This window comes from Typopeltis vanoorti, chromosome 21 (assembly GCF_054136105.1).
Source record: "Typopeltis vanoorti isolate ZY-2024b chromosome 21, IOZ_Tvanoo_1.0, whole genome shotgun sequence".
Classification (NCBI taxonomy): Eukaryota; Metazoa; Arthropoda; class Arachnida; order Uropygi; family Thelyphonidae; genus Typopeltis; species Typopeltis vanoorti.
In genome coordinates this window covers 42668564-42688024 of record NC_143569.1, presented here as the reverse complement: position 1 = coordinate 42688024, position 19461 = coordinate 42668564, and the positions used below count along the sequence as shown (strand labels likewise).

General features: G+C 37.1%; 1 protein-coding gene across 2 annotated transcripts in view; it reads left to right on the top strand.

The window, feature by feature from the left end:
• The window catches only part of LOC150094790 (uncharacterized), a 275693-nt gene that overhangs the window by 235421 nt on the left and 20811 nt on the right, over window positions 1-19461 (top strand). For both annotated transcript variants that reach the window (XM_090410853.1, XM_090410852.1), the window contains 2 exons: window positions 4833-4977; window positions 11096-11245. In XM_090410853.1, the coding sequence (XP_090266979.1) occupies window positions 4833-4977; window positions 11096-11245 (295 nt within the window). The remainder of the gene's footprint in view (window positions 1-4832; window positions 4978-11095; window positions 11246-19461) is intronic.

The window sequence follows — 19461 nt, the reverse complement described above, 5'->3', positions numbered from 1 at the left end:
ACCCATTTTTCTAAATCTGTTGTTTGTATTTTTATCTTTTCTTTTATTTCTTTGTTAGTGTATTTTATTACTTTATAAGTTTTGTGTTGTGGCTTAAATATATCTTTCTAGTTCTGTTATGGAATTGTTCCATCTCTCTCTCTGTTTTTTCCTTACTTCTCATTTTGCAATTGCACTGTTTCTTTTATACTCTATTTCTGCTTATATTGTTTTGGAGTTTAGCCATTTCTGGTAACTGTCCTTTTTGTTTTTATTATATTTTCTATTTCTTTGTTCCAGTGTTGTAGTCCTCTTTGATTGCTCATGGTTGTCCACAAAATTAACTACCAAAGTATACATACTTAAACTTTTGGATTTTTACCTTTTGGAATAGATGAAAGAGCTGCATGGCATGCACTGCTCATTTGCATTTAGGAGAATACAGCCTGTATGTTTAAGACAGAGTTATAATGAATTAATTTGAACTACATGTGTCATGTACAGATGAGTTGCATTGCACATTGAGGCTGATGGTAGTATTTCTGAAAACTTCTTGGAAATGTCTTGTATTTTATAAAACCTCATAATTAGCCTATTGGTTGAGCGGTTAGCACATCTGTAAATCAACCAACAGGCTATAGGTTCAAATCCCATTGTGGACATGGATGTTTGGGATCGTCTTTAGGGGAATTTGATTGCCCACTGTGAGACCACCACTCAGTTTACTGGAAGCCTGAAGTGGCTTGTTCTATGTTTGGTCTATAGTGTGGTTTCTGGACTATGTAAAAAAAAATGAATAAAAATACAAAAATTTATAAAATTAATAAAAATAGAAAAACATCCTTAGCTCGCTTATGTATGGTACTAAATGAGGTCTACATAATATATGTCTGTTACTGTTGTGTTTTCTGGCCAGTTTGCCAGTTGTGGAATGACAAACCAAGTTTCCAGGAGATATCAGCTCATCTTCAGTTGAAATCCATTATAAAATTTTCTTACATCCTAGATTTGAACTTAGGCCTTTCCAAATGAAGGATAATATCCTTGTAACTGTAAGTGAAGAAGTGCTACCAAAAAAAAAAAAACATTAACATTATTCTAACAACTAAAAAATGGTTGTCAACCAGAATTTTAACTGGAGTTCAAACAGCAACAATTCAGTATTCTAAAACATAATGGTCAATAGAAAGGGAGGATGGTAAATCCCTTTATGTTTTTATAGCCGGGTACGAAACTCGGATCGAAATCCATAGAGTTTCCTGCCGAAAAAACTATCGGCGAGCCCAAGTGTAAATGATCACTTGGGTAGTACAACACCAGGGCAACTCCATGCAAAGGTGGAGCAAGCTCCATCACTAACTTTAATATTCTCTCATAATGTAAAACCCAGCTCCTAAGAGATGTATATATATTGTTTTACATTATGAGAAGAGGTCACTACCCAGACCGGTCTCAACCTTTTTTGAGATCTCATCAGTGAGTAGGTAGACCTGGAATATCCTCAGTGAGTAGGTAGACCTTCCAGGCCTACCTACTCACTGATGAGACCTCAAAAAAGGTTGAAACTGGTCTGGGTAGTGACCTCTTCTCATAATGTAAAACAATATATATACATCTCTTAGGAGCTGGGTTTTACATTATGAGAGAATATTAAAGTTAGTGATGGAGCTTGCTCCACCTTTACATGGAGTTGCCCTGGTGTTGTACTACCCAAGTGATCATTTACACTTGGGCTCGCCGATGGTTTTTTCGGCAGGAAACTCTATGGATTTCGATCCGAGTTTCGTACCCGGCTATAAAAACATAAAGGGATTTACCATCCAGATATTCCAGGTCTACCTACTCACTGATGAGACCTCAAAAAAGATTGAAACCGGTCTGGGTAGTGACCTCTTCTCATAATGTAAAACAATATATATACATCTCTTAGGAGCTGGGTTTTACATATTTATTGTTTTACATTATGAGAAGAGGTCACTACCCAGACCAGTTTCAACCTTTTTTGAGGCCTCATCAGTGAGTAGGTAGACCTGGAATATCCTCAGTGAGTAGGTAGACCTTCCAGGCCTACTCACTGATGAGACCTCAAAAAAGGTTGAAACTGGTCTGGGTAGTGACCTCTTTTCATAATGTAAAACAATATATATATATACATCTCTTAGGAGCTGGGTTTTACATTATGAGAGAATATTCAAGTTAGTGACGGAGCTTGCTCCACCTTTGTATGGCGTTGCCCTGGTGTTGTACTATCCAAGTGATCATTTACACTTGGGCTCACCGACAGTTTTTTCGGCAGGAAACTCTATGGATTTCGATCCGAGTTTCGTACCCGGCTATAAAAACATAAAGGGATTTACCATCCCCCTTTCTATTAACATATTCGCCGGTCAAATAGCCTTTCGGCTTATTAAATTAGTAATTAACATAATGGTCAATTAATGTATTTATACATTATAATTTATGCAGATGATTTAATAAAAATTGCCTACTCTACATGAAATGGGTGTCTAAATCTAGAGATTTAGACCACCCATTTCATGTGAAAATTACTTGGTTGTACAGATGGTCATGAAAGGAAGAATCAAATGCATAAATTAAGGATAAATGCTTTAATTATAACAAGGTGGAACTTTATGCTCGTTTTTTTTTTAATATGAATCTCATGAAAGGATATACTGTGTAATTTGTTATACAAAAAAAAAAAAATCGCTCCATATGATACAAGTTCAGCCACGTTTGTTTCAAGAGAGGTAATGCTTAGCTTGATCTTGTAGTCTTCAAAGTTTAACATACTTATTAACAGCTTCTAAACCTTGAAGATGCCTAGCAAGACACAAGGCAGTGACTGACATCATTTGGTTCTCGATTCCTATTTTCATTCAGATAAACTTGCTCCATCAGAATGTTACACTTCCTGCAAATCCATACTTTCTCATTTCTTGTATCATCCTTCAACATATGTGTTTCATTAACCTATGTAGCTATGTATATCACACTTCTGCAATCAACTACCTATGAGAAATCCACACTGATTAATATACTTGATTCTATCCAGTAGAATGCTTTTATAACTATATTGTGTTGTCTATGCTCAACAAAATGCAACATCAACGAAACTTGACAATCAACTTTCATACAATTCACATACTGCATACTTATTCCCAACTAATCTAAAAAAATTATATTTAACTTAAATATAGCAATATCACAGTATTAATCAAAATAAACTTATTTTTGCTGCAGATCCACAACAACAACTTTTCTCTACCAGATTTAAGGGAACATATTGTAATTCTAAATTAAGTAAACTGAAGTAATAAATTAAACAGATAAATGTTTAATGATATCCTTGTAACTGTAAGTGAGGAAGTGCTACAAAAAAAAAAAAACATTAACATTATTCTAACAACTAAAAAAAGGTTGTCTACCAGAATATTTACTGGGGTTCAAACAGTAACAATTCAGTATTCTCCCACTGTTTCCCTGTTCCTTCTCTTGCATTACCGTTCTCTCTTCATCTCTCACACCACAACTGTTTCCACTGCCAAGCACTTCTGTCTCTTCAATACTACTCTCCTGATTTTTCCCTTCATCTCTTTCTTCTAATCTTTTACATGCATCACACACTGTACTTTCATTAAACAACACTTTCTCCAGTGCACTCACTTCAAAGCCATTCAAATGCAACCCATCACACACCTGTATAATTTCATTCTTCTCTCAAACACATGTCATACATCCACAAACTGTACTCTCTTCTCTTCACAGAGCTCTGCTAGCATAACATTCATGATTCCATTAAAAAAAACATTAACATTATTCTAACAACTAAAAAAAGGTTGTCAACCAGAATTTTAACTGGGGTTCAAACAGTAAGAATTCAGTATTTTCCCACTGTTTCCCTGTTCCTTCTCTTGCAGTACCGTTCTCTCTTCATCTCTCACACTACAACTGTTTCCACTGCCAAGCACTTCTGTCTCTTCAATACTACTCTCCTGATTTTTCCCTTCATCTCTTTCTTCTGATCTTTTGCATGCATCGCACACTGTACTTTCATTAAACAACACTTTCTCTGCCAAGCACTTCTGTCTCTTCAATACTACTCTCCTGATTTTTCCCTTCATCTTTTTCTTCTGATCTTTTGCATGCATCACACACTGTACTTTCATTAAACAACACTTTCTCCAGTGCACTCACTTCAAAGCCATTCAAATGCAACCCATCACACACCTGTATAATTTCATTCTTCTCTCAAACACGTCATACATCCACAAACTGTACTCTCTTCTCTTCACAGAGCTCTGCTAGCATAATATTCATGATTCCATTAAAAAAAACATTAACATTATTCTAACAACTAAAAAAAGGTTGTCAACCAGAATTTTAACTGGGGTTCAAACAGTAAGAATTCAGTATTTTCCCACTGTTTCCCTGTTCCTTCTCTTGCAGTACCGTTCTCTCTTCATCTCTCACACTACAACTGTTTCCACTGCCAAGCACTTCTGTCTCTTCAATACTACTCTCCTGATTTTTCCCTTCATCTCTTTCTTCTGATCTTTTGCATGGCCATTATACTACCAAGTGGTCATTTACACTTGGATTCGCCGATAGTTTTTCGGTATATATATATATGAAACTCATAGATTCGTAGTTCTCAATCTTAGAGTTTTGCTTACTGGCAGTTGAACAACAAGGGATTTGTATCCCCTTAATTATTATTAAGGATGCCAGAAAAATAGCTGTTTGGCTTTCAATTTAAGATAAATGTTTATTAGTAAAAATATGTATCATAAGGATTTATTTTCTCTTGTCTAAAATTTATTTCCATGCATATGTATTTCATTATTTTTCAGTATTGAATATTGGTTTCGCTGCATGGATACTGATGGTGATGGTTATCTGTCCATGTATGAATTAGAGTATTTTTATGAAGAACAACTGCAGCGCATGGAAGCTTTGGGATTTGAAACACTGCCATTTAAGGATTGCTTATGTCAAGTAAGGATTAATAAAATTTGTACTAAAGGACCAGAACACTTTATCTTTTCATTGACTATACACTGTAATGATTTGATATTATTCTACCATGTTTTTTTATTTATATTAACCCATATATAAGAGTATATTTGACCTAAAAGCTCTCCTTCAATCTCTCTATCCTATTCTCCTGTTTATCCAAATCACCTCTTACTTCCTCAGCTCTTCTGTTCATTGCAGTTATTACTCTTCTTTTAGCAACAGCCTCTCCAGATTACTTGCATCAAACCCATTTAAATACTATTTCTTTTATACAGTTCCATCTGTCCAAAAACGAAATCATTCTGCACATTCACAAACTGCACTCCTTTCTCCTCACACTGCTCCTTATCAACCTCACGAACCCAAAAGGTTAAAAAAAACATATAACACAAACATGCAGTGTATAGACAAATGATTAGGAAGAAAAGGAAGCTGTTTGTATTTTTTTTAAGCGCCAGAGGGTTATATTCATTTGGGAAAATGATATGAGGAAAGTTGTTCCAAAGAACATAGATGGAATTCAGGAAAAGAAAAAAAGCTATTTCAATAACTTTGGAACTGAAACATGTATTAGATGATTAGAGGAAAGCAGATGAAGTTAGAGGACTAGTTACTGAGAGAGTCCATAAGGTCTGTTATCCAGGAGGGAGAATGAGCAGGATAATTAAGGCATTGGACATGAGGAAGAAATGAGCAAAAGAGAGTTAGTTGTGATTGTGGGGACAAATGATCTAAGTGGAGGATGTGAGGGCAAATATCAGGAGGTTCTTGAGAAGAATGAATGATAACACTGTAGTAGGAAAGGTTGTCAGTGTATTGCCAAGGTACGACAATGATGAGTTGTGACGGAGAGCTGGAATCATGAATATTATGCTAGCAAAACTCTGTGAAGAGAAGAGAGTACAGTTTGTGGATGTATGACATGTGCTTGAGAGAAGAATGAAATTATACAGGTGTGTGATGGGTTGCATTTGAATGGCTTTGAAGTGAGTGCACTGGAGAAAGTGTTGTTTAATGAAAGTACAGTGTGTGATGCATGTAAAAGATTAGAAGAAAGAGATGAAGGGAAAAATCAGGAGAGTAGTATTGAAGAGACAGAAGTGCTTGGCAGTGGAAACAGTTGCAGTGTGAGAGATGAAGAGAGAACAGTAATGCAAGAGAAGGAACAGGGAAACAATGGGTGCCCAGGTGGATAGGGAGACATTTCATAGGGAGAGTGGATGTTGAAAGTGGCAGTGAATGTGTGTATGAAGATGGAGTATATTGCGATGTGGGAGGGGAAGTTGGAACTGAGCAGATATATGTGTAGTAAGTGGAAATAGAGGTGATTAAGCAAGTGTGGTAGGAAAATCATAACCAACAAGTGCCTTGGATAGGACTGGTTATAGACTTAAAAATGAATTACTGTGTTTATTTACAAATGCCAGAAATATCAGAAATAAGAAAGATGAAATGGTTTCACCACAGAATCCTTGGAATAAGTGAAACATGGTTGAATGAAGATGATATTCTAACAGGAATAGAAATGGAAGGATACAGTATTTTTTCACAAGGATAGAAAGGACAAGAAGGGAAGGGGGGGGGGGGAGTGCTGCACATGATAGTAGGGTAATTATGTCCACATCAGGTAGACATGAAAGAGGGAAATAGTGGCAATGATTATGAGGCAGTGTGGTGTAATGTGGAGGTTGACAGGAAGACATATTTAGTTGAATGGCTTTAAACAACTTGAATTAGTAAACAAAGGAAGGGTAATTATTCTGGGCGATTTTAATTATGACGGTATAGAATGGAATGAAGAGATAGTATTTGGGAATAAGGAAAATGAATTTCTTGAGTTCTTGAGAAATCTTTGGCAGCACATGAAGGAGGACATGCAAAGATCAAGAGTTCTACATCTAATCATTTCATCAGTGGATGCAATTGTGAGAGAGGTTTCACTTTCCTCAATTTAGTGAAAGTGATCATGAAGTGATCACATGGGTTGTGGCTGTCCAGACTTTTGTGAGGGAAAGGATTATAAGGCTGGTGATTATGACAAGCTTAGGAGAGAGCTTGGAGCAATAGTATGGAACAAGGAGTTGAGCGGTAAGGAAATAAATGCTGCATGGGAACTTACAAAAAAATACATAACAGCATCAATGTGTGAATGTATTCCAAAGGCCAAAAGTCTGAAAAAAGTAGGTTTAAAATGGATGAATGAGGGGCTTAAACATGAAATCTGGAAGAAGAAGGTACTTTGGAGGCAGTATAATGGTAATAATTAGTTACATGAAGAGTATAAAGAACAAGCCAGGAGAGTTACTCAGTAAGGAAAACAAAAGTGCAGTATGAGCAGAAATTTTCAAATCAGGTGAAGAAAAATCCTAGAGGGTTTTTTAGATATGTGGCAAGTAGAAGGAAGAATGATCATGGTAAGATGATGTTAATGGACAAAAGTGGTAGAATGGCAACTGCTGCATAAAACATCGTTGAGGTATTCAGTGATCAATTTATAAGGGTGTTTCATCCTGATCAGAGTGGAATCATGAGGAACTTAAGTGTAGAGGACATAGGAGAGGATAACTGAATTGTGAGTGAGCAGGATGTATTTGAGGAAATAAATAAACTTGATGTAAATAAGGCTATAGGATTTGATGACATATCACCATGCATCTTAAGAGAATGTTCCAGGGAATTAGCAGTAGCATTGGCATGCTTGTTTAATAAGGGTCTTGAAACAGCACAGGTTCCAAGGGAGTGGAAGGAGGTTAAAATTGTTTCACTGTGTAATGGTGGTGATAAGCCTGTAGCTTCAAATTATAGGCCAATCTGTATATCTGTAGTTGTGGTAAAGGTACTGGAGAGATTGGTGAGAAGTAGGATACAGAAATGGGTTGATAACAGCAGTATTATCTGTGATTATCAGCATGGGGTTGTTAAATGGAGATCATGTTTCACTAACTTATGTACTATAACAAGGTGACAAATACCTTGGACAGGGGAGATGCATATACAGTATGCATCTCCCCTGTACTTGGATTTTTCCAAAATCCAAGTACAGGGGTACTTGGATTTTGGTACTTGGATTTTGGAAAAAGCTTTTGCTAGATTACCACATGACAAATGCCACATGTTGGTAATTAAATTGAAATAGATGGGATTGGATAACAGACTTCTGGATCAGTGACTCACTGTCAGATAGATATCAAAAAAGTGTATATGGGTATGCAGTATCCTGAAAGAGGAAGGTCACTAGTGGTGTCTTGCAGGGGTTAGTTTTGGAACCATTGTTGTTCAATTTGTATGTTAATGATATTGGAATGGGTTTAACTAGTGATATGCAGCTGTTTGCAGATGATGCAAAACTGGGGAGAGCGATGCAGAGTCAGTTGGATGTTATGGCCTTACAAGGGGACTTGAATAGATTGCATGAATGGGCAGGTAAGTGGAAGTATCAGTTCAATGCTGCAAAAGTGTGAGGTTTGAGATGTGAAGTATACACTTGGTGGAGAATTTGAAAGAAGTAGAGGAGATGAAAGATCTAGGAGTGATGGTGGACATGGAACGGAAATTCAGGGACCACATTGCACAAGTTGTGAAGACATCACATTGGATAATGGCAATGATATGGAGGACCCTGACATGCAAAAATAGAAAGGTTATGATGCCATTGTATAAGGCTATGATCAGGCCTCACATGGATTACAGATTTGGTCACTGGGTTTTCATGGTGACGAGGATATGTCGGAAAGGCTCCAGAGAAGATTCATGAAGGTAGTCAGTGGTCTTTGGAATGTGGAGTATGAGGACAGATTGAGAGAATATAAGTTGCAAAGCCTCGTGAATAGGAGGAAGGGAGGGAGGGATATGATTGAGACATATAAGATAGTCAGGGGTTGTTATCAGGTTGACATGGAAGAGGGAGATAGAACAAGATGACATCACTGGAAACTGTATAAGGAGGGTGTGAGCAGAGGAGTGAGGTGAAGGTTCTTTGCATGGAGAGTGGTTGGTGAGTAGAATGCATTGTGAATGTAGATGCATTGAATCATTTCTTTTAGGCTTGCACGGTGATCCGAATGCATTTTTGGAAATTATGGAGACAACTACCGTGTTTGAATAAAAACTTTAGTTTAATATTACTAAAATTTTACAATTCGACATTTCGACCTTTATGTCAAGGTCATCTTCTGGAGCGTACAAATATACACAAGAAACAAGCTATACTACAATCATACTGATTGTTTCTTGTGTATATTTGTACGCTCCAGAAGATGACCTTGACATAAAGGTCGAAACGTCGAATTGTAAAATTTTAGTAATATTAAACTAAAGTTTTTATTTAAACACGGTAGTTGTCTCCATAATTTCCAAAAATGCATGCATTGAATCAGTTTAAAGCACAGTTGGATGAGCATTGCATGCAATAGTGTGTACTCCATGGAGGTCAGATGTTAATAGTAATAGTGGTGGCCAGTTCAAAGGAGGAGCACCCACAAAAATAAATATAATAAAGACATAATGCAAAAACAGGGCATCTACATGTAATTAGAGGAAATCTGTGAGAAAGGGGATTATTTATTAACTGGATTGCCTTCTTATGGGTACAATCAACCATTCTCTGGATTTGGTAACTCTAATGTGAGAACAATATTCAAAAGGTAAGATGGATTTGGGATTTATAAAGTGTTGTGCAGGAGAGAAATAATATTTTGAATCAAATAATAATAATAATACCAAGTTATTTGGAGACTGTGGAGACTATGGATGTGATATATTTGTGCTAGGATAGGCTATCTGTGAAAGTTAATCCAAGTAGAGAAACTGGTCTTACTAGTGATTAGAATACTATCAGTATTCCAAAATATTTGCAATGTGTCCTCTGAACTTTGAATTTCTATTTCCAATCACTCCCCCAAGATGCTTTACATTTTTCACTTTTTCCAGTACAGCTCCATCAGGAGGGTGAGTATGCAGTCTCCCATCTGTGGATCCCAAATTTCTAAACCTTGCATGTAACTATTAAATTGATATCTCTATTCATTTGTTACCTTTCCTTATTTAAATTCTCCTCAAGAGCAAAAGCATTAGCACTATTACTGTTAACTTTCCCAAGCTTTGTCCAACTTCTCGGTAGTTATGCCAGGTAAATTATTGACCATAATATACAGTATACTCCTCTATTTTTAATACTTTACTCATTTTAGTAATAAATTAGTGGTTGCAAAAATCATATCATGAAATACATATAAAATTCATTTTATATGTATTTATTCTAAGGAGCTACTTTTGATTTCTCTGCAAATTAGTTGTAGTAATTGCTAGGATAAATGGTTGTTGAAATGAAGGCAGAAATTGTTTTTTTCATACTTAAAACAGTAACTACTGGTATTACCAAACAGTGGTATACCACATTATTTTATGTGCATTTGCTGATAGACATATAGGTGTTGTACTTCAAATAACTGGTATACTTCTGGCATTTGTTACAAGTAGCATTTGAATTGCATTTTAGAAGCATAACAAATCCTATTTCTTAGTGTTGATTTTAAGTCTGTTGTGTAAGTTATCATTAGTGGTCTTGATGAAGAAATAGCAATTGTTGGTCATTTGTTGCTCACTTCAACATGTTGAACAAAAGTAAACTACCACTAAGCCCTTTAAAAGCTTTAAAATTAAGTCAACAAAGGAAGATCATTAACTAAAACAGTTGGTAAAACTTTTAAATCAATTATTTTATATGAAATGCCCTGAGTGGCCAAATAGATGGTAGATGATCTTCATTGATGATCATCATTGCCTTATTTATTGGACGACTGAATTCAGTTGAAAAAAGTAGCATGTATTGTCTTTATAGCCAAGTTCCAGATTATCTAAATCATTATTATTATTAATAATCCATCCCTAGTATTAATATACTACAGGTTTGCAGTTTTTCATTGGAATTGTTTAAAAAAAGAAAAGAAAGAAGAGAATTGTTATTAAGAAAATTGCATTCATAGCTATAATAGAAATTTATACAAAGACAGCTTAACATCTAGATCAGTGAAGGGAAATAGTAAACTCAATCATATGTGAAAATAAAAACATTCTCCATTCTCTCTTTCTATTTCAGATGCTGGACATGGTTAAGCCACAAGTTCCAGGCAGAATCTCACTTTCAGATCTTAAGAAATGTAGGATGACTTCAATTTTTTTTGACACATTCTTCAATTTGGAAAAATACTTAGACCATGAGCAGAGGGATCCATTTGCTTCACAAAGAGTAATTAAAATTTCACTTATAATAATATGTATTTCTTTTTCTATTTCTTTTTTATTGAACAGTGAATTATCTCAATTTTTATTTGTCTATAATTTATTCTATCTAAATATTTATTAGAGTTAGCAATAAATGTATAAATGTTTTTCTTTCCTGAAGGAATTTTAAGGTTTTGCATGTATTTTTAATTTGATCATTTTAAAATTTAAAATTACCAAAATGGCTCCACACTTTTTTAGCATCCAGAGATTTGAGAAATATCTTAAGCATCCCACATACAAAATATAATTAAAATGCAAACAAGTTTGAAGTTCAAATCCCAGATATGCCCTGATGTGGAATTCTTGGGGGAGATATCTCTAAAACCTTAAAAATGTTACACTTTGTTCAACAGAGAAACAATCAAAATGATCCTACAGAAATACATAATGTTATTTAGCAGGAGAGTAATGGCTTATTTATTTCATGCAGTAAAGAAATGAGTAAAGGCACAAAATACTCAAGCTAGTATTCCTATTCTATTGCTCTGAATTTAATAATAGATAGCAGGTTTTGTTGTTCTTTATGGTAGAAGATCAACAAAAGTCTCAGAGGACAATTTTGCACCCATAAAATATTATTATTAACAGACTGCCATGCAGTCACGAGACTCGTGGGAAATCCCACTCTCGCATGCACAGCTTATCATATCTCGACTTAAATGCATTCACTATCCCTGCACTTTCCACACTCTCAGACAATGCATTCCAGTCACCCATCACTCTCCATTCAAAAAATCTATCTCATTCCCTTGCTCATACCTATCTTATACAGCTTCCAGGGATGGCCTCTCGTTCTCCCCTTCTCCAGATATTCTATGAAAAATTCATCCACGTTAATCTGCTAATTATCCCTTACCAACTTATATGTCTCAATCACATCTCCTCTCTTCCTTCTATCAACTCTCCAACGTCCCATAATCCTTTGAAAACCTGGTGACCAAAACTGTGTGCACAGTATATGTGGCCTGATCAAAGCCTTGTGCAATGGTATCAAAACATCCTTACTTTTACACTTCAGTGTTCTCTGGATCATTCCCATAATCCACTGTGTTGTCCTCACAATTTTATGCAAAATATCAACAAAATTTCAAGTCCCTATCCAGCATCACCCTCAGATCTTCCACCTCCTCTAAAATACTTTCACGAATCTATACTTTGCATTCCATCTTTGCTTCCCAAATTTTAAAACATTACACTTTGCAACATTAAATTGACATTCCCATACACTTGCCCATTCAGGTAGTCTATTTAGGTCCTCTTGCAAAGCTACAACATCTGCTCTACTTCTCATAACTATATCACATACTATATCATAACTATTCTCATCTTCAAACAGTCCACCCAGTTAGCCTAGTGACTATGTGCTTTGCAACCTGGAGAAGGAGTATCCTCAGTTCGATTCCCATCAATGACGTGTGGAGCTTAAGGATCTTTCTCAGCCATATCCAAGTTAGCCATTCTTGGGCGTGGACAGCAGGGTTTTCCTCCCAGTTTATCCGGGGTTTTTCGTCCCGCAGGCAAACCGGCCCCGTGAACACATGCTGCTACAGTCAAAAATACATAATCACTCATTAGGAGGGCTCAACCAGTCTAAAGGGCAGTCGAGGAATGGGGAGAACCCCACACGAATAAATAAATAAAAATCTGTAAACAACTGTATACCATCCATTTAAGCCCTTTCCAATGACCCTCTTTTGGAGGGAACCCCCACTCAGATCTGATGAAAAGATCAGATCTAAAATTCTCGATCCTTGCATGCTCTCCTGTGCATGCTGCCAGTATGATGGCAGTATGTACAGGAGGGAATACTGCCAGTATCATACTGCTGTATTCTTTTCAGATGAGGCTGCAAGACATCCATCCAGATATTTTATTAGCTTTAGTCATTTGCTCTTGGACTACATATTGTTTGATGCCATAGTTATTAAGTATTGCTTCTAAATATACCATTTAAATGTGTTTTAGTTCTCAATATATCATCCAAACATATTGGACTGTGTTATTCAGAAATTGTTTTCTGTTACTACATCGTTTTATCAGTAATTTTATTTAATTTTCTGTCCCAAAAGAAGGTACAGCAATAGTTTTCAAGGGACTGAAGAACTATAAGTACTCATCGTTTCAAAAAAAAAAAATTTTCTATATTCTAATATCGGCCTTAGCAGGCATGACTACATGGTCAACATGTAGTCATGCCTGCAACACGAAGCAAAAATGTTGGCAACAGGGAAAGAGAGAAGATAGAGTGCATCGAGTTTTGCTACTGCAGATAGACATCTTGAAGCTTTAAAATGCCAAAGCTGCAAACTAGACATTTCAGAAAAGAAAAAGAATTTTTCTTTTCTGAAATGAAAAGAAAAGAAAAAGAAATCAAAATCAACAAAGTTACACTCATACTTCTAAGTAATCCATAGCCAGGCATTTTTCTGGTTCCCCCATTGTGAAACAATTCCTAAACCTCATCAAGCACATGGACAGCCTGGAAGAGTTCCTTATTATACTCACTGAAACCTTCTCCCAAAAAATCAACACAATTAAAAAAAAAAAAGCTAAAAGCAATTCACAATCAGCATCTCGAAGCTAACATGTCTATTACAGACAACACCAGCAAGCATCATGAACTTATTGCTCAGTCAGTTTAAGACATGATTGAGGGAGAGAACAAAAAGTATAAAATCATCCTAAATTTCCATTCTGAAATCAATGCAACACTAAATTATGACATTTTCAGGTTCGTTGAATAATGCAACTATGACCCACAAGAAAATTATCAGGTGCCAAAGCTTTGGGCCCATGATTACCACAGAGACAGAATAAACTTCAAGTGCTTAATAAAAATGACCTGTGATATCCTGACAAGCATATCTGTGTTCATACACCATCCCCACATCACATGTACAAGCCAGGCGAGATCTGACCTACATGCAGTGAGAACAAAAGGTGGTGACTATGACAAGAACTGGAAGAGAAATGTCGAAGTGGATGGAGATATTCAGTTGTTTGCAGATGATGCAAAGTTGGGACAAACTATGAAGAGTAGAGAAGATGTTGTTGCCTTACAAGAAGACTTGAATAGACTGAGTGAATGGGCATGGAAATGGGGATGCAAGTTCAATGTTGCAAAATGTAAGATTTTTAAAATTTTGTAAACAAATATGGCATGTAAAATTTACTCTTGGTGGAGATATATTGTTGGAGGTGAAGGAAATAAGAGATCTTGGGGTGATAGTAGATAAGAATCTGAAATTTAGGGGACACATTGCCAAAATTGTGAGGACAACACAAAGAATTCTGGGAATGATGTGGATGACTTGTAGAAGTAAGGAGATTCTTGTTCCATTGTATAAGGCTCTGATTAGGCCACACATGGACTACTGTGCAGATATTTGGTCACCTGGTTTTCAAAAGGATGAGTAGATGTTGGAAAGAGTCCAAAGGCAACTGACTAAGGTAGTTTCTGACCTCTGGAATGTCGCACATGAGGAAAGGTTGAGAAGATGCAATTTCTGGAGTCTAGTGGATAGGAGGAAGAGGGGTGATATGATAGAGACATACAAGTTAGTAAAGGGTTGTTATTGGATCAGTGGTGATGAGGTTTTACAGAAAACGGTGGGAAGTCAGGGGAGAACCAGAGGTCATCCTTAGAAGCTGTAAAAGGAGGATGTGAATAGGGGAGTGAGAAGCAGGTTTTTTGCATGCAGAGTTGTGAATGATTGGAATTCTCTGCAGACACCACTGTGTCTTGCCTGAGACGGTGGTGTCTGCAGAGAATTTGAGTGTGTTTGAGGTGCGGCATGATGAGCTGTGTGACAAAAGGACCTCCTAGATGAACCTTTGACTCCATAGGGTCTTGGAATGATAATAATAAAACTTACCCGCTCTTTGACTCCTTTTGCCTCAAAGGTGAGGTCTATAGATATGTTCATTCTGATATACCTTTGCCAGAGAGTATCCGAAATGTAATCTCCCAATTTTGAACATTCTGACAAATTCATGTCATCTCTACTGCTCTCCTAATGCTAACAACCAGTCAGTACCCATCAGTTACCTTTCCTGAAATGTTGATTTTCTTCAATCCAAATTTCCTAACAGCGAAGTCATCTTATTTGTAGATTTCAAACTTCACAACACCTGGCCGGCCCTCTTCCAAATGAATAGATCAAGCAGGTAGAGAAACCAAGACATTTGTGCTCAAACAAACAAACAAAAAAAAATACCCAGTTAGGATATTATGATCCAGATCAAACGCGGAATCCGCCACCTTCCACATCAAGTCGCCAACAGTGTGAGACTGGATGTAGCTTGTGTCCTTTCCAAAGCAGTCCCACCAAAATCCAACATATCCAACAAGGAATATAAAGCTCTACAGGAAATGAAGAATAATAAAGAAATAGTTATCACCAAAGCTGATAAGGGAAACGCAACTGTAGTCCCTAACCAAAAGGACTACACAGGTAAGCTGAATGCTCTTCTCTTAGATCGGGCTACTTACCTCCCCATCAATTACAATCCCACCAACTCTCAAATTAGAAAACTTCACAGGCTCCTTAAGAGAGTCACTTCTTGGCCTGTAGAAGTTACCAACAGATTAAAGCCATTTAACTCTATACCCCCCTGTATTTACGGACTCCCAAAAATACATAAAGAAAATGTGCCATTACGTCCCATAGTGGATGGCATTGATTCCCCCACATACAAATTAGCTAAACATTTGGCCAAAGAGCTCACACACTATACTGGCAACACACCATCACACACAAAAAACTCAGCCCATTTCAAAGCCAGCATAGAAAACCTTACACTCCAACATACTGACATAATGGTCAGCTTTGACGTCTCCTCTTTATTCACAAATGTCCCACTCAAGGAAACTCTAGAGCTAATCCAAGCTAAATTTTCTCCCGATATCTCAGCCTTATTTCAGTTCACAATGAACTCAGGCTATTTCGTTTGGCAAGGAAAATTCTACAAACAAATAGAGAGGACAGCCATGGGTTCACCACTCTCCCCACCCTTGGCCAGTTTCTTTATGGAGACCTTTGAAGTAAAAGCCTTAGCCTCTGCCCCACAAAAACCAACCATATGGCTTCGTTACGTTGATGATGTGTTTGCTATTTGGCCACATGGCTCTGAAACACTTCTCTCCTTCTTAACACACTTAAACAACCAACACCCCAGAATCAAATTCACCCTGGAAAAAGAGGAAAAAAACAGCCTCCCTTTCCTAGACACACTAGTCACCCGCCAGCCTAATGGAACCTTGGTTTTCTCAGTTTACAGAAAACCCACCCATACAGGCAGATACATTCACCAACAATCCCCCCCCCATGCCCCCACACAACAATATGGAGTAGTGAAAACACTATACAACAGGGCTAAACTAATCTGTTCAAACGACTTGGCCCTAAACACTGAACTAAATCACATCCTCAACACTTTCTCAGCCAATGGCTACCCCCCCCAAAAAAGTCCAAAAAATATTAGAACCTACAAACCACAGATCCCCTCCCCCCCTCCACAACAAGGATTACTCTAAATCCATCACCATTCCCTACATCCGAGGCACCTCGGAAAAGATTACCAAAATCTTAAAAAAGCATGACCTGACCTCCTGTTACAAACCTTACAGAAAATTGGCATCCCTTATCCGCTCCACTAAAGACCAACCACTTCCCCTAGACCTACCTAGTGTATACCAGGTCCCTTGCAGTTGTAATCTGTCTTACTTTGGCCAAACAGGCAGGACAGCGAATATCAGAATTTCTGAACACAAGGACTACATCCGGTTTCACAAGTACAGCCATTCTGGTCTTGCGGACCATGCTCTGGATACACGCCACAGAATACGGTGGAAGAAAGCTACAGTAATACACCGTAGCAAATACAAATACGAAAGACTATTTATGGAATCAGCCTCAGCCGTAAGAAATTCTCCAAACCTCAACAAATTTGGTTGTATGCGACTGCCCCAAATTTGGGAGGCTTACATCAGCAGACCTTCAGCCCAACGGCCAAGAACACCTACTTAGCCTGCTAGAGGGCACCATCAGGACTTTTAGGAGAACAATAGCTTCATCTCTTCATTCCCAGTTACTGTGTTTGTAGTGCCTACGTGCACGTGCTTTTTTTGTAAGTTCCTTTAGAAGATGGCAATGTGACATTGCCGAAATATCGGAAAATATTTATTAAAGTTTAATTTAATTTATATCCTTAACTACGTTGTTCTATTCCTTAAGTGTTTTAATAATGCATAACCAACGTATAAGCCTGTCTACGAGAATCATCATGCTTCCAATTGCACTATGCTTTAATTAAATAAATAATATGGCTGTATCAATTTACAAAAATCTGGGAGGCAGCCATTTTAAGATTAAATTAATACTTGTAAACTTCTCTTTACCCAACAACAGACAGCACCAGTTAGGACTTATTGCTTTGTGTTGTCTGTTACAATTTTAAACTGTTCCCATTATTCGTTATTGCTATTTGTATACTGTGACAAACTGTTTGTACTGTGAAAATTATTATGTGACACCTCCAAGGAGTACAAAGACTCATCGAAGGAGGGCACCTACTCTTACAACTCTCCATCTCCACCACTAAATCCACCAACTACAACGAACTGCAACTACTATCATCATCTACACCAACACCATCTACCGCCCACCACCATCACTAGTATCTTCATAGACAATCATAATCAAACATCCATTCCACAGCAGGATTCGAACCCACAGCCTTTTGGCTGGAGAGCAGATATGCTAACCACTCGGCCAACCAGGCTGGCGTTGGATATAAAACTAGAAAAATAACAGCAACTAAATAAATAAATATATTATCCTTGTCATTGTTTTGTGTAGTGAATTAAAATCTATAAAACTCAACATGAAGTGCCAACATATGACAGTGTACTGAAAAGTTGTGATAATCACCATGAAAGAATTGACATGTCTGCCATGTCTTCTTATATATCCTAAAACAAAAAGAGCATTGAGAGATTGAGAGCAGTTGATGATGGGTTGGAGAGACTGACTGTAAGTAAGCAAGAGGTGTATGGGGAATTGAGCAAACTCGATGTTAATAAGGTTGTGGGACTTGATAATATATCACCACATATTCTGAAGAAATTTACCTTGACATATTTTTTAATATGAGTCTTGCACTGGGCCGAGTTCGAAAGGAGTGGAAGGAGGGCAAGATTGTGCCGCTTCATAAGGAAGATGATAGAACTCAGACATCAAATTATAGGCCTATCTGTGTCAGTGTTGTGGTTAAGTTGTTGGAGAAGCTTTTGAGAACTAGAATCCAGAAATGGATTGACAACAGTGGAATTATCTTTGATGAACAGCATGGATTTGCTAAAGGGAGGTCATATTTTAGTAATCCACTTACTTATTACAATAAGGTGATGGCTTCCTTGGACAGAGGAGAGGGATACACAGTAGTATACTTAGATTTCGCAAAGGCTTTTGATAGATTACTGCATGATAATTTGATAGTCAAACTAGAGCGGATGGGGGTTGGATATTAGATTAGTGCATTGGATCAGAGATTGGCTATCTGATAGTATCAGCAAGTTGTGTATGGGGGGACAAAGAAAGTCACTAGTGGTATGCTTTACGGGGTCTGTTTTAGGGACATTGCTGTTTAACCTGTATGTTAATGATATTGGCGAATATTTGGATGGGGATATTCAGTTGTTTGCAGATGATGCAAAGTTGGGACGAATATGAAGAGTAGAGAAGACGTTGTGGACTTACAAGGAGACTTGAATAGATTGAGTGAATAGGCACAGAAATGGGGGATGCAAGTTCAATGTTGCAAAATGTAAGATTTTTAAAATTTTGGAAACAAATATGGCGTGTAAAATTTACTCTTGGTGGAGATATATTGTTAGAGGTGAAGGAAATAAGAGATCCTGGAGCGATAGTAGATAAGAATCTGAAATTTAGGGGACACATTGCCAAAATTGTGATGACAACACAAAGAATTCTGGGAATGATACGGAGGACATGGACTTTTAGAAGTAGGGAGATTCTTGTTCCATTGTATAAGATTTTGATTAGGCCACACATGGACTTCTGTGCACAGATTTGATCACCTGGTTTTCAAAAAGATGAAGATTTATGTTGGAAAGGATCCAGAGACGACTTATTAAGGTAGTTTCTGATCTCTGAA